At 38.3% G+C, this 12,217-nt stretch overlaps 1 protein-coding gene across 1 annotated transcript in view; it reads right to left on the reverse strand.

Moving 5' to 3' along the window:
* DNAH3 (dynein axonemal heavy chain 3) overlaps positions 1–12,217 on the reverse strand; it is a 52,634-nt gene that overhangs the window by 23,683 nt on the left and 16,734 nt on the right. Inside the window, exons 21-32 of the mRNA XM_069870532.1 lie at positions 11,682–11,796; positions 10,993–11,109; positions 9,770–9,949; positions 8,093–8,229; positions 7,225–7,426; positions 6,203–6,295; positions 5,790–5,900; positions 4,274–4,388; positions 3,665–3,863; positions 2,188–2,296; positions 1,803–1,916; positions 497–673 (exon numbers count right to left, since the gene is read on the reverse strand). Coding sequence (XP_069726633.1) covers positions 497–673; positions 1,803–1,916; positions 2,188–2,296; positions 3,665–3,863; positions 4,274–4,388; positions 5,790–5,900; positions 6,203–6,295; positions 7,225–7,426; positions 8,093–8,229; positions 9,770–9,949; positions 10,993–11,109; positions 11,682–11,796 — 1,669 coding nt within the window. The remainder of the gene's footprint in view (positions 1–496; positions 674–1,802; positions 1,917–2,187; positions 2,297–3,664; positions 3,864–4,273; positions 4,389–5,789; positions 5,901–6,202; positions 6,296–7,224; positions 7,427–8,092; positions 8,230–9,769; positions 9,950–10,992; positions 11,110–11,681; positions 11,797–12,217) is intronic.

The raw sequence follows: 12,217 nt of genomic DNA on the forward strand, positions 1-12,217 counted from the left end.
GCTATCAAAACGAATGTTTAGAAAGACTCACAATCCTAAAGAACTGTTAATAGAGGAAAAGGGAGGTGTCATTCCTCTCACTTTCATAACAGACAAACTAGCACATAGTGTGATTAATGTCTTGTAAAAGGTCAGGCAAAAAACTGTGGCAAAGTTAGGAAAAGAACTAAGACCATATCAGTGTCTGCAGTGTCTCAGCAACTTGCAAAGTTATAATAAATTCAAATTGGGATTGGAATAGACAAGCCACTGTAAATCAGGAGAATTTCCACTTTGAAAGAGCACAGTTAAAGCTGTGAACTGCTATCAGTGTGATTAGACTGAGACCTTTCATCTGCGTGTTTTGTACAATTCTAAACACTTAAAGCTTAGCAAAAGCACAGCTGAATACTGTTATCTCTGTATTATTTGACTGCTGCCTTCCTTTTCTTAGTATAACAGATCAGAAGATGCAAATTCTGTTAATCTCTACAAGAAATCAGGAACACAGATTTACCTTGAGATTATCAGGCAGCTCTGCCCGTCCAGCATACCCAGGATTCATTGTAATAAACACAGCACAGGTGGGATTAAGAGAGATCTCTGTCCCTTCAAAGATGAATGTTTTGAGGTTGCGGATAATAGCTTGCTGTATGCTAAGTATTTGTTGGGCAACTACAGATAATACTTCAACCTAATACAGACAGAACAGATTGAAAAACGTAAGACACTTCGAGACAACATAAAATGGTTTTGTTTCCATATTTTGAGGGCTATATTTGCATTTCTCTGGGTGAAAATCACCCTGTGTCTGACAACTGAGCCTAAATATTTCAGCTGTCTATTAAATCGATCCCCTGAAAGTTAATGCCACTATTCTCTATTCAACCAATGCAGACAGATAACAGAGGCTTCCAGAAGCCTCCAAAGGGAAGTATCATCTGCCTAAAGGTAGACATCTAAGTTAGGTGGAGAGGAGGCCTCCAAAAGCACACCCCTTTCATTTCAGATGACAGAGAATTTAAGCTCTTCAGAAAGATTGACTCACTCAACACCCCACATTGAGATGAAATGTAAAGAATGGGAAAGGCAGCCTAGGGTCAGCCTTCGGAGCTTTAAAGTATCAAGGAAACAGAGTATTGGAAAATGAGCATTCTAACTCTTGAATTCATTAATAAACAAGTCACAGTAGACAAATGGAGAAATTAAGGTGTTAAGGGCACTAAAACATACAAAATAGAACTTCATGATTTCCCACTCTTACTAGTATTTACTTAAATCTAACTCTGTCAAAATAACAATAAAATTCATCCAAAGTCATTAGTTATCAAATTAAAAAAAAAACCAAACAACCACACAGCAAAACCCACAACCAAACAGAAAAAAAACCCCACAGATTAAGACCAAGGAGGAGATTAGACATGTCTGGTTACACATGTGGTTTACCAGGTGACTCAGCCAGTGACACTGAGCTATTTATCACAGGAATTCCTCCACGGGAGGAACTTAGTTAGCTGTAGCTTGATTTTTTAAGAAGAGAAGGATAGTTCTTTGTCAACAAGTGAGTGTCACATACGAAAAAAAAATTGCACAAGAACCATATAGTCAGCTAAAATAACCCAGAACATGACTTTTGGAACACTGCACAGGTAGGCATGTGCTCCTACAGCACGAAGCTGAGTATTTCTGTGTCAGTGATCATCAAAACAAAGACACCATACCACAAATAAAAGTAGAACACTGGCAATAACGCTGTCGTGTATAAACTTCTGAAGTCTTAAATTAAAGCTTTATCAATTTATTTGTCTGAATTAAAATGTTACCTCAATTCTATTGAACTCATCAAAGCAGGACCATGCACCAGACTGTGCCAGCCCCTTGAAGAACTTGCCCATTGCCTTGTAATCGAGACCATCGGAGCAATTAAAGACCACACACTACAACAAAAACACACAGAGAACATCTCTCAGTATTAACACAACCACTATAAAGTTCTTAGCATCTACAATGGGAAGCAATTATTATTGCTAATTTTGGATTACAACACTAGTGTACCATAAAAACAAAGTCCTAAACGTGGGTTTCTTACCAGCTATTTCTGTGAATAAAGAATAGGTACAGAATGAGGAGTCCTTGCTTAAGAATAGCATTTAAAGAAATATCTACATAGCCAAACAAACAACGGAAGAAAAAAAGGTATTTTGGTACCTGCTTAGCTAGTGCTTTTGCTAGATCTTTTGTTGTTTCTGTTTTGCCAGTCCCAGCAGGTCCCTCTGGAGCACCACCAAGATTTAATTTCAAGGCACCCATTAATGTCCTACATAAACAAGAACACAGGCATTAGCAAAAGCAGTCTTTAAGAGTAGATTGTTTCCGAAAGGATAGATAAGTATTTTTCTATACAGATTCCCCTGGAAACAATTCAGTTGTGACTTTGCAGCTTGCCCTAAAAAGCAGTATTCTCCCAAAACTGCTTTTCAATTCCAGAAGCTCACATTCATCCACTTGGCCTACAATGGAACATCAAGACTTTTCTTTACATGCATCTACCCTGTGTGTCCTCAATGACACAAATAAATACACAGCCACGAGCAAAATGGCAGGGTTCACAGAAACACACCTTTGCCTCAAGAGGCACTCCTCATGACAAGAACTTGAAGCTGGCTTTATAAGTGAAGTCTGTCTTTAGAAATGTCTGAGAAAGCATAAAAGTTGCTTCATAAACCAAGGAATCACATCGCTCTCCAAGCGGTTTTCATACTAAAAATGAGATCCCCATCAACACTGGAGTGATCCGATTATTTTACAAAAGCCTCGTTCAAAGGCTTTGCCACCAAAAGCAGTTGCTAAGTTGTGCCAAATAGAGGCTGCTTGCTCATTGCTTGCACTGAAACTACATCTGGCACAGCTGTCCGCATAGTCTTAGTTTAGACTGAGCTAATCTGAACAACAACCCGAGTTTAAAGCTAATCCAACAGCCACATGGCTCTGTTAACACCACTGTGAATGCCTAGAGATTAAGCATTTGCCAGCATAGGCATTAACACAGGCACTTTACTGTAAGTGCCTTCTCACCATGATGAGTTCACAGCTCAGGGCTGCAATAAAATCTTTACATCCTCACCATTTATTTCCCTGAAGACACTATAAGAAAATTCTTTAAACCTTCAGACTAAAATTACTGCTGAGATGACCTGTGTCTCCAGAGCTCATCAAAAGTGAAATACCAAACGCCCTTGGATACTCCAACCTTGGGGGATGAAGTATTTCCATTTCAACCTCTTGCAAGCAAACAGAGGAACAGGAAGGTAACTGCATTCACAGATCTGTGAAGGGCCCTATAATCACCTCATTTATTTCACCAGCAGGTAGACCCAACCTGTAGGTCTTATTTCAAAGAAATTAATTGACCACTTCTTTACAGTTCTGGTACCGTAAACTGCCAGCTCTTTTCAGAAGCACATTCTTGGGAACAACAGAGACTATTACTCTACTGGTGTAGAAACCTAGACATTGTAAATATTTTACTGTATTTGAGCAAAGAAGATTTGTAAGATTTGTCTCCAAGACCTATGGAAAAATCTTAGCTGCTGAGGTTCCTGTTATTAATTAACTATAACAAATGAAAGCAAACACAGGTCAATCAAAAAAATGAAAACATTATTCACAGACAACATGGCTTTACCTATAACAACGATCTGTCAATGGGGTTATAACCAGACGTGGAGAATTGCCCAGATATTCATAACCATATTTGGTTTCTGTTGTAATCATTCGCACTATTACATCGTTCTCTTCCCAGTAGTATCTCAGCTGAGAAATCCACTGGAAGTCATTCAGATCCGTGACTCTGCTTTCAACCAATTTTGCAACAACATCACGAGCTTCAAAGTGAGAGACATAACTTGAAAAATATGAACACTTCTATGTCAGTTTACTTAAAACAATGCATAAGTAAATATTTACTTATAGCTATGTAAATCAACATTTAGAGTAGTAGGCTGTTTTTCATTTTAGAAAGGAATCTGCATCTGTTTTGCATAGGGAATCAGCCTCATTTGATCTAGATTCCAGTGCCTTTTCTAAGTAGATGAGAGATTGTTGTACAGGACCAAACAATCTCCATCTGCTCAAAGACATCGTGCAATAACTCTGTGAAGGTTGTTTAAAGTTCGTGAAAGCATTTTAGCTACTTCACTATTTATTCAAATAAGTATTATTCAAATAATTCACCCAACTAACGGTAGCAGCACGGCCTCTGATGTAACAAGAGTAACAACAACTGCACACTTACCGTGCACGTCGATGACAATAAGAGCTCCAAGTGTGAGCCGGGCTCCACTGGACAGCTTTCCTCTCACTAAATCAACAATGTCTGCAATTTGTAGATTGCTATTCTCCAAGAAATCCTGTCACAGAAACAGAACACATGCATTAACATAATGCTGTAGCTAGCAGTTCCTAAGCTCTCATGTGTGCAGTCATTGGAGACAGCTCTTCCAGCAGAATTCCATATTCATGGAAGTTCCAGCACTACACAAACATTAAAAACTCTTTTGTTATACTGGCATTTTGTTTTACTATGACCACCTGAAAAGCCTTATGGCCTGAAAACTTTACTATAAATATTTTAAAGTATTTCTCATTATTGAATGAGTAAGTTTAATGAAATGAAGATTAATTAAGTTTTCATTAATGACCTAGACAACAGGACAGAGTGCACACTGAGCAAGTCTGCAGATGATACAAAACTGGGAGGAGAGGTTGACAAACCACATGGGTTTGCGGCCACGCAGAGGGACCTCAGCAAACTGGAGAAACAGGCAGGTGAGAACTTCATGAAGTTCAACAAAGAGGAAAGTCCTGTAACTGGGAAGGAATAACTTCATGTGCCAGTACTTTCTGGTGGAAAGCAGCTCTGCAAAACAGGGCCTGCATGCTGGTAGACACCAAGCTGAACACAAGTCAAGAACGTCCTCTTGAGGCAAAGACGTGCAACAGCATCCTTGGCTGTATCAGGAGGAACATCACCAGCAGGTCAAGGGAAGTGATCTTTCCCCTCTCACCAGCACCCCTATCACCACATCTGGAGCGCTGTGTCAGTTTTCAGCTCCCCCAGAGGGCAGGCGTGGGCATACTGGAGCAAGTCCATTAGCCCTGCTTTACACAGGAATTGGACTTCAGGATGTCCAGAGGTCCCTTACGTTCAATGATTCACTGTTCTTTTATTCCTTCTCATTTTTCTTAACCTATGGATTGTTCAGGATATTTTCTTTAAAAGCAATAAATATTTTCTGTTCTGACTGGACATGTGGAATGAGATCTTCAACTGGTATTAAACAATACAAGCAAATCAAACCTAAGATATTCAGTAAGGATACAGAAACAAGGTTACATTAAAATTTAGTATTTGGCGTGAAGTTTTAATAAACTTTACTATTTCCAAAAAAAACCAGCCCAAACACTCTGATGAAAGAATTAATCCCCAAATAAATCATCAGCCACATACAAAACAAAAGGAAACTACAAACAAGTAGGTATCTAGTATGAAATTACAAGCTTGATTGTTGAAACTTTATCATCAGGAGAATCTAGCAATAAACAGACAAGTAACTGCACCATTCTGTGAGGAGAGATTTCTTCCTACACACTTCCCTGGGGCTTTACATGTGGAGACAAGAATTAGAAATAAAAATACACAGTGTTTAACAATATGTTGTTGACTGAAAATCTTCTCTGCTAAAAGGAGTTTTTTTATTGCTATGCACTAAACTCTGATTAATTAATAGAAAGGTAGAAGAAAATCTTACTGGTAAAGTTCCTTTCCTTATAGACTCAGAGACTTCTTCTGTCCAGTAAATGGATGAAACGCAAATAACCACCTGTCCAGGGCACTGAAGTACCCATGTTTTTCGCGGAACCTTAAACAAAAAGATCCATTTCAGACACAGAGTCATACAAACACATTAGATTATCTCACTGATAACAATTACTTTCTTCAAATTTCTTTTGTATCATGCTGTAAATAAATGAGAATCAGCATGGAAAGCTTTGATACTTTTCTTCAAGAAATTCAGTTAGAACTTCAGACTGGTACTACTGAACAAGGAGAGCTGGATTCCACTTACCTTCAAACATGTTTCCCTAGTTAAGAATTTGAGCAACCTGTTCACATACAGTTACTTGTGAAATCTATTTTATACTATAACTTAGGAACAATTACCTTTGTATATCCTGTTATGCCATCTTGAAGAACTTGCCTTACACTGGCAAGCATCATTTCCTCTACTTGCAAAAGCCATTTTTCCACCATGCCCTTCAAAAAAAGGAAAACAGTTAAGAGTCAGTACACATCTCCTGATTATATTCCTCTCAGAGGACAAAATCTTTGAAATGTGTTAGGCTTAAAAATGCTTTCTTCTGATCTGGGTGTGGTATATAGGAGGAAGAAAGGTTGAAATTTCCCAAATTCTGACAGGCAATTCTGCAGTTTAACACTGTCTGAAGGCAGTTAAATCAACCTAACTCTAAAGACAATGCAGCTGAAGAAACAGCTGGATATGTTTCATATAAGCATAAATAGAAAACACAGATCACAGCTTGCACGGTCAGTTAAGCTTGGTCTTTTTGACCCAGGCCATGTTTTGTTCCTGCAGAATTAAGTGAAAAAAGGTATGTGTAGCTCACAACATGCCCTACTTCTCACCTCTTTTGGGTTACCATATTGCAATTCAGATCCATTCCTTCATGTTGAAAACAGCAGAAAAAGCTGGAACTGAGATACTTTTCAAAACTTATAATGCTACTGTTTCTACTCAGATCCCTTTTTGAACTAACACTCTGATTCTTCACTGGCAGCCATTCATCAGTTCTCTCATTCCTCTTTGTTTCAGCCACACTGTGCAATGTTACATACATAAGTATATAGAGAGCTTGGTTTACATCCATTAATCCAGCCATCTGTCTGTCTATCTATCTATCTGTATCTTATCTATCTATCCATATCTTTTCTACCTATCTACATATTAAAGCAGCAGGTGCATGAAGCTGCAGAAAAGTGCTTAGAGGAATTTAGCCCAAAACTTGTATGTCTTTCTCCTTGTCGTAGGAAATACATTTTGTTCTAGAATACCAGTCTGCACTCTCACTTCCTAAATATCTTTCATGATCTGATCCCAAAAATATACAGTTTAGGTAAAGTATTAATGTAGTATCATGTAGTAAAAAAAAACAAAAAGAAATTACTTTTGCTTTCCGTGGATAGATTTTATCCATAAAAGGGACAATTTCTTGCTCTGAACTGATCATGCCTGTGATCTCCAGATCTTCTGTGAATTCCAGTTTAGCAATTCCTTCAAAACACTTCTTCAAATGTGGTTGTACACGAAGGGGATCCTTTGTTTCAGACAGTATTTCAAGCAGCTCATCATTAGACAGGAAAAAGAATCTGTTAGAAAAATACAATTAATGAACACATACTTCATTAATAACAATTTTCATGATTAAAAACTATTAACACAAGATAGATGGGATTTGTTTTACTGTTGCTTAGGACTCTACCATATCAAAGAGTAATTATTATCTCAAATCCATTTTCCTAAGCAATTTTTAACATTGTAAAACTCATAATACCTTTTTTTTTTTTTCAGAATTTCAACATGACTTCTCAAACTCACACAGGAAAGACCAGATATATCTATGCAGCCAGTAACTACCTTGTAAATACATACAACCTTGTTCCTCATAATCATATATAACTCCTATGTATCACACACCTCTGCACAACTAAGGGGTTAGAACAGAGACATCATTGCAATCAAACACTGGAAGATAGCAAGTTCCTTCAAAAATGCCCTGTATGTGATAATGTCTCTATGTAAACCATAAGTTTACACTGTGCTAGACAGATCTTGCCTCCCCACTTCTGCCTGTTCCTAGCACTGCAAATTTAACTGAAGCTAAGGAAAATTAACAGCGTCTGGCAAAAAGAGGATGTCTTCAATTTTTGTTGCATGGAACTTGTGTCCCACGTGTTTATAAATTTTCAGTTCAGTAGAAATAGATTGAAAGAGCTTATGTTTGTCTCTAAAATAGGCCTGTTTAATTATTTTACCTTGGAAAAAATAATCTTTTCTTCTCCAAGTATGTATTCAACCCTTTGTGAATATCTTCTAAGAGACCATTTGCTTTCTGGAGTCTTTCTAACATCATGGGTTGTTCAGTTGCTACAAGTACCTTCATGTCCTCTGCCTTTGTAAAAACAAATACAGAACAGGCTTCATCAGTCACTGAGTCTGAGTTGTTAGACAGGTCTCCACTTCTATTTTATTATACTGATTATTTCAACATCATTATCACAAAATCACACACTCCCAACGTTTTTGCCAAACATCTCAGCTCACACTACCAGTAAGTATCTGTGGCCTCTTACTCAACTTCTCAGTTCCAGGGAATTGGATACCAAATTACACTTACTATCTCCATTACCTTGTCCAGATATACATCTCAGCATGTATTTATCAATGTTTCGAAAAACCACGTCAGCACATATTAGAGAACTATCACATGCAGAAAAATTCATTTAGTTGATGTGTAAATAATGTGTAAACCTTAAAAACTTAAGCAAAATGAGACCAATGGCATGAGGTTTAACAAGGCCAAATGTTGGGTCCTGCACTTGGGGCACAACAACCCTGTGCAGCTACAGACTAGGAGAAGTCTGGCTGGAAAGCTGCCTGGAGGAGAGGGACCTGGGGGTGTTGGTTGACAGCGACTCAACATGAGCCAGCAGTGTGCCCAGGTGGCCAAGAAGGCCAATGGCATCTTGGCTTGTATCAGACACGGCGTGACCAGCAGGTCCAGGGAGGTTCTTCTCCCTCTGGACTCAGCACTGGTGAGACCGCTCCTCGAATCCTGTGTTCAGTTCTGGGCCCCTCACCACAAGAAGGATGTTGAGGCTCTGGAGCGAGTCCAGAGAAGAGCAACGAAGCTGGTGAGGGGGCTAGAGAACAAGCCTTACGAGGACTGGCTGAAAGAGCTGGAGTTGTTTAGCCTGGAGAAGAGGAGGCTGAAGGGAGACCTCATTGCTCTCTACAACTACCTGAAAGGAGGTTTTAGAGAGGAGGGAGCTGGGCTCTTCTCCCAGGTGACAGGGGACAGGACGAGAGGGAATGGCCTCAAGCTCCACCAGGGGAGGTTCAGGCTGGACATCAGAAAAAATTTTCTCATGGAAAGGGTCATTGGGCACTGGAACAGGCTGCCCAGGGAGGGGGTTGAGTCGCCTGGTTTTAAAGGATAGGTGGATGAGGTGCTGAGGGGCATGGGTTAGTGACTGATGGGAATGGTTGGACTCAATGACCCTCTGGGTCTTTTCCAACCTAGTGATTCTGTGAAAATCTAATTGTATCCAGGGAAGACTTTACACAGATTTACAGGGAACTCTGAAGGAGATCCTGAAAGCATAAATCATTTGTCTTTCTACCTACTTCTGATCATTTAACCATACAAAAGGCAGAAAACATGTAATTAAAATGTTACTTGAGTTCTAATCATCCTGAAAGATCCAGCCTTTACAGAGATCTCAAAGCAACAATGATTTAATCTATCACTTCTACCTAAAAATAAGATTTTGGTGCACTTTTACTGAAGGATTTTCCACTCGGTAGTACACTTTCTTGTGACTTAAATACAAGTACCTAACTCCAAAAAAGCTAGTTTATCTTCATGATAGCAACAGTCATGTTATCAGATGCACATAAAAATACACAGTTTATTGAATGAAAGCACCTACCACTTGTGCCATAATGTCCTTCCAGTACTTATCCACAGTCTTAAACTTTCTGCCTTCTTCAGGCATTTGAGCTATGATATCTTCAGAACTAAAAATTGGTTCCAAATACAACCATGTTACCTGGCATTTTAACCAGCTATCTAGAATATCTTGCATTAAACACAGCTTCTCTCCCCAAGCCTGTAATGAAAATGTTTAAGTAAAATTATATCAAGAATTAATCTACACTGAGGAAACAGAGAGAGTGAGTTGCTTGGCTTCAGTGAAAAATAAAACAACAAAAGAAAACATAAACAAATGAGCAATTTCAAATGAGGAAGAAACTATTTTTTAAAAAACACACGCTACTAAACATCTGAATATTTCTTGTAAACAACAGACATACTCTTTCTGCAGCCCTTTTTATAGCAAGTTGTGAGAGAACTGCCTAGGAAGTGCAGAGATGATTAGCATGGCAATCCAGAACTTTTCTTTTAATTCTACTTGCATTCTTTGCAGAATACAGTGTAAGGGATATGCAAGGGAAAGTATTGCAGTGAGAAAGCACGGCCAGCCCATATTGTTCATTACTCTGTAAGAGCTACATGGAGATTATTAAGATAGCTCTACAGTAATAGTTCACTTCCATTTCAGCAGCTCTGCTGGAAAGCAGAGCCCAGCTTTATCTATGATTTGGCTAAAGTCCACGGAAAAGTATAGAATTTAGGTCTTGGCACTGCTTACAAGTCATCACTATTAAGCCAGAAAAATTGATGTTAAATACTGATAGGAAAGCAATCTCTGCTTTTTGCATAATCTTCCTATTAGAAATTCATCATCTTTAACAAAGATCACATCTTCACAAAATAGGACAGCTAACAAAAAAGACTTCAAAACTCTCAGGGATCATGCCAGTACCAGAAGATTACAAATAAATTATCTCTCACAATTGTCTTTTTACGCAGCAGGATTTGTTTAACAACTGACCTGTTCCCAAAGCATTCACCTAAAAAACTATGCTTATAAGGACTAGATTAGCAATGTAATTTCTTTAGCTGTAAAGCAAGCCTTGTATACCTCTGTCTGGAAACCATTAATTCAAAGCTCTTGAGGAAAAATACAAACGTGTGTTCTTAGAAACCATTAAAAACTATATAACTTCTTATCATGCCAAAATACCTTAAAGCACTTAGGGAGAGTATATTATAAGACACAAAAGCTCAGTCAAATGAGCTTTTACTTACCCGGCATTCAGCTTCTATTGGTTTGATGAAGGGGGAGCCACACATTGTCTGAGTCTTAACAATGTGATCATCCAGCAAAAGCTGGATATCATCAACGGCTGACAGGATGCTGGTGCTCTGTAAATACATCATATTTTGATAAAGCAAATAGCCGTTGTTTTATTTCACTGTTCTTCAACCTCACTTTCACTCCTGTTTCCCCCTTCTCTATGACAGTTGAAGATAAGAAAGCAGTAAGACATCGAGAGCCTGCAACGTGTTTGAAGATGTGAAATGTTATCTTCACTGTACACCTCTGCTTCAAAGATCAAGAGATAGATTGGTTTTTGCATGGGAAGCTTTTCAGGGGTGCTAGTGACTCCTGACTCAATCTTTTGTACTGTGATTCTTGTTTCTTCCAGGCAAGCTAAAATTTCACTACTGTCCAGGTTTCCATACAACACTGGAGAAGCTCTCAGGCTTACAGATTTGTTAGGATGAATACGTTGAGATCACAAATTATCTGGATACTAAGGTCTAAATGTAGGGATATATAGAAATGGAGACATTTACCTGGGCTCTGGAGTATAACACTACTTCCCATCATGCCACAACAAATCAGCAGTAACTTCCCTCTAACATTTCTGAATTGGTATTCAGAATTGAAATAATTCTTTTCAACAATATATATTGATTAAGTGTTCGCTCACAGTATCCCTGTAGTTCACCAGCACGAACTGTATGTTGGCCCACTCCGATTTCATTTTCTCCAATGATTTCTCCAAGGAATATTCCTTACTTGCAGCTGCTCCAATAGATTCCAGCCTAAATTGAAATGAAACATATCTTTGAAATATTTTCACAACATAGCTGAAGAGCAAACAAAAGCAGTTGCAGTTGTAGGTAGAGTTGTAGATCAGGCTACCTTTCATATGAATTTGTTAATAATATCACAGACTCTTATTTCAAGGAATATTTTTGCACTTTCAGGCTCATCAAGTTAGAGTAATTAATATTAATTTGAAGACAAATACAGACAGAAAATTCTGAACATGCAAATTAAGTGGTTTAGGAATACAACTCTGGTTTTTGGTGCCTTTGTGCCACAAGAACAACTGATAGTTCTATCCATAGCTTGATAAAATACAGTTGATTTCACAATATGTTCTAATTGCCAAAAAAAAACCCCAAAGATCTTGTATCTGACATATGACATACAGTGACTGCCTAAGAACTGAGAATAATG

The sequence above is a fragment of the Phaenicophaeus curvirostris genome, chromosome 16, assembly GCF_032191515.1.
Source record: "Phaenicophaeus curvirostris isolate KB17595 chromosome 16, BPBGC_Pcur_1.0, whole genome shotgun sequence".
Lineage (NCBI taxonomy): Eukaryota > Metazoa > Chordata > Aves > Cuculiformes > Cuculidae > Phaenicophaeus > Phaenicophaeus curvirostris.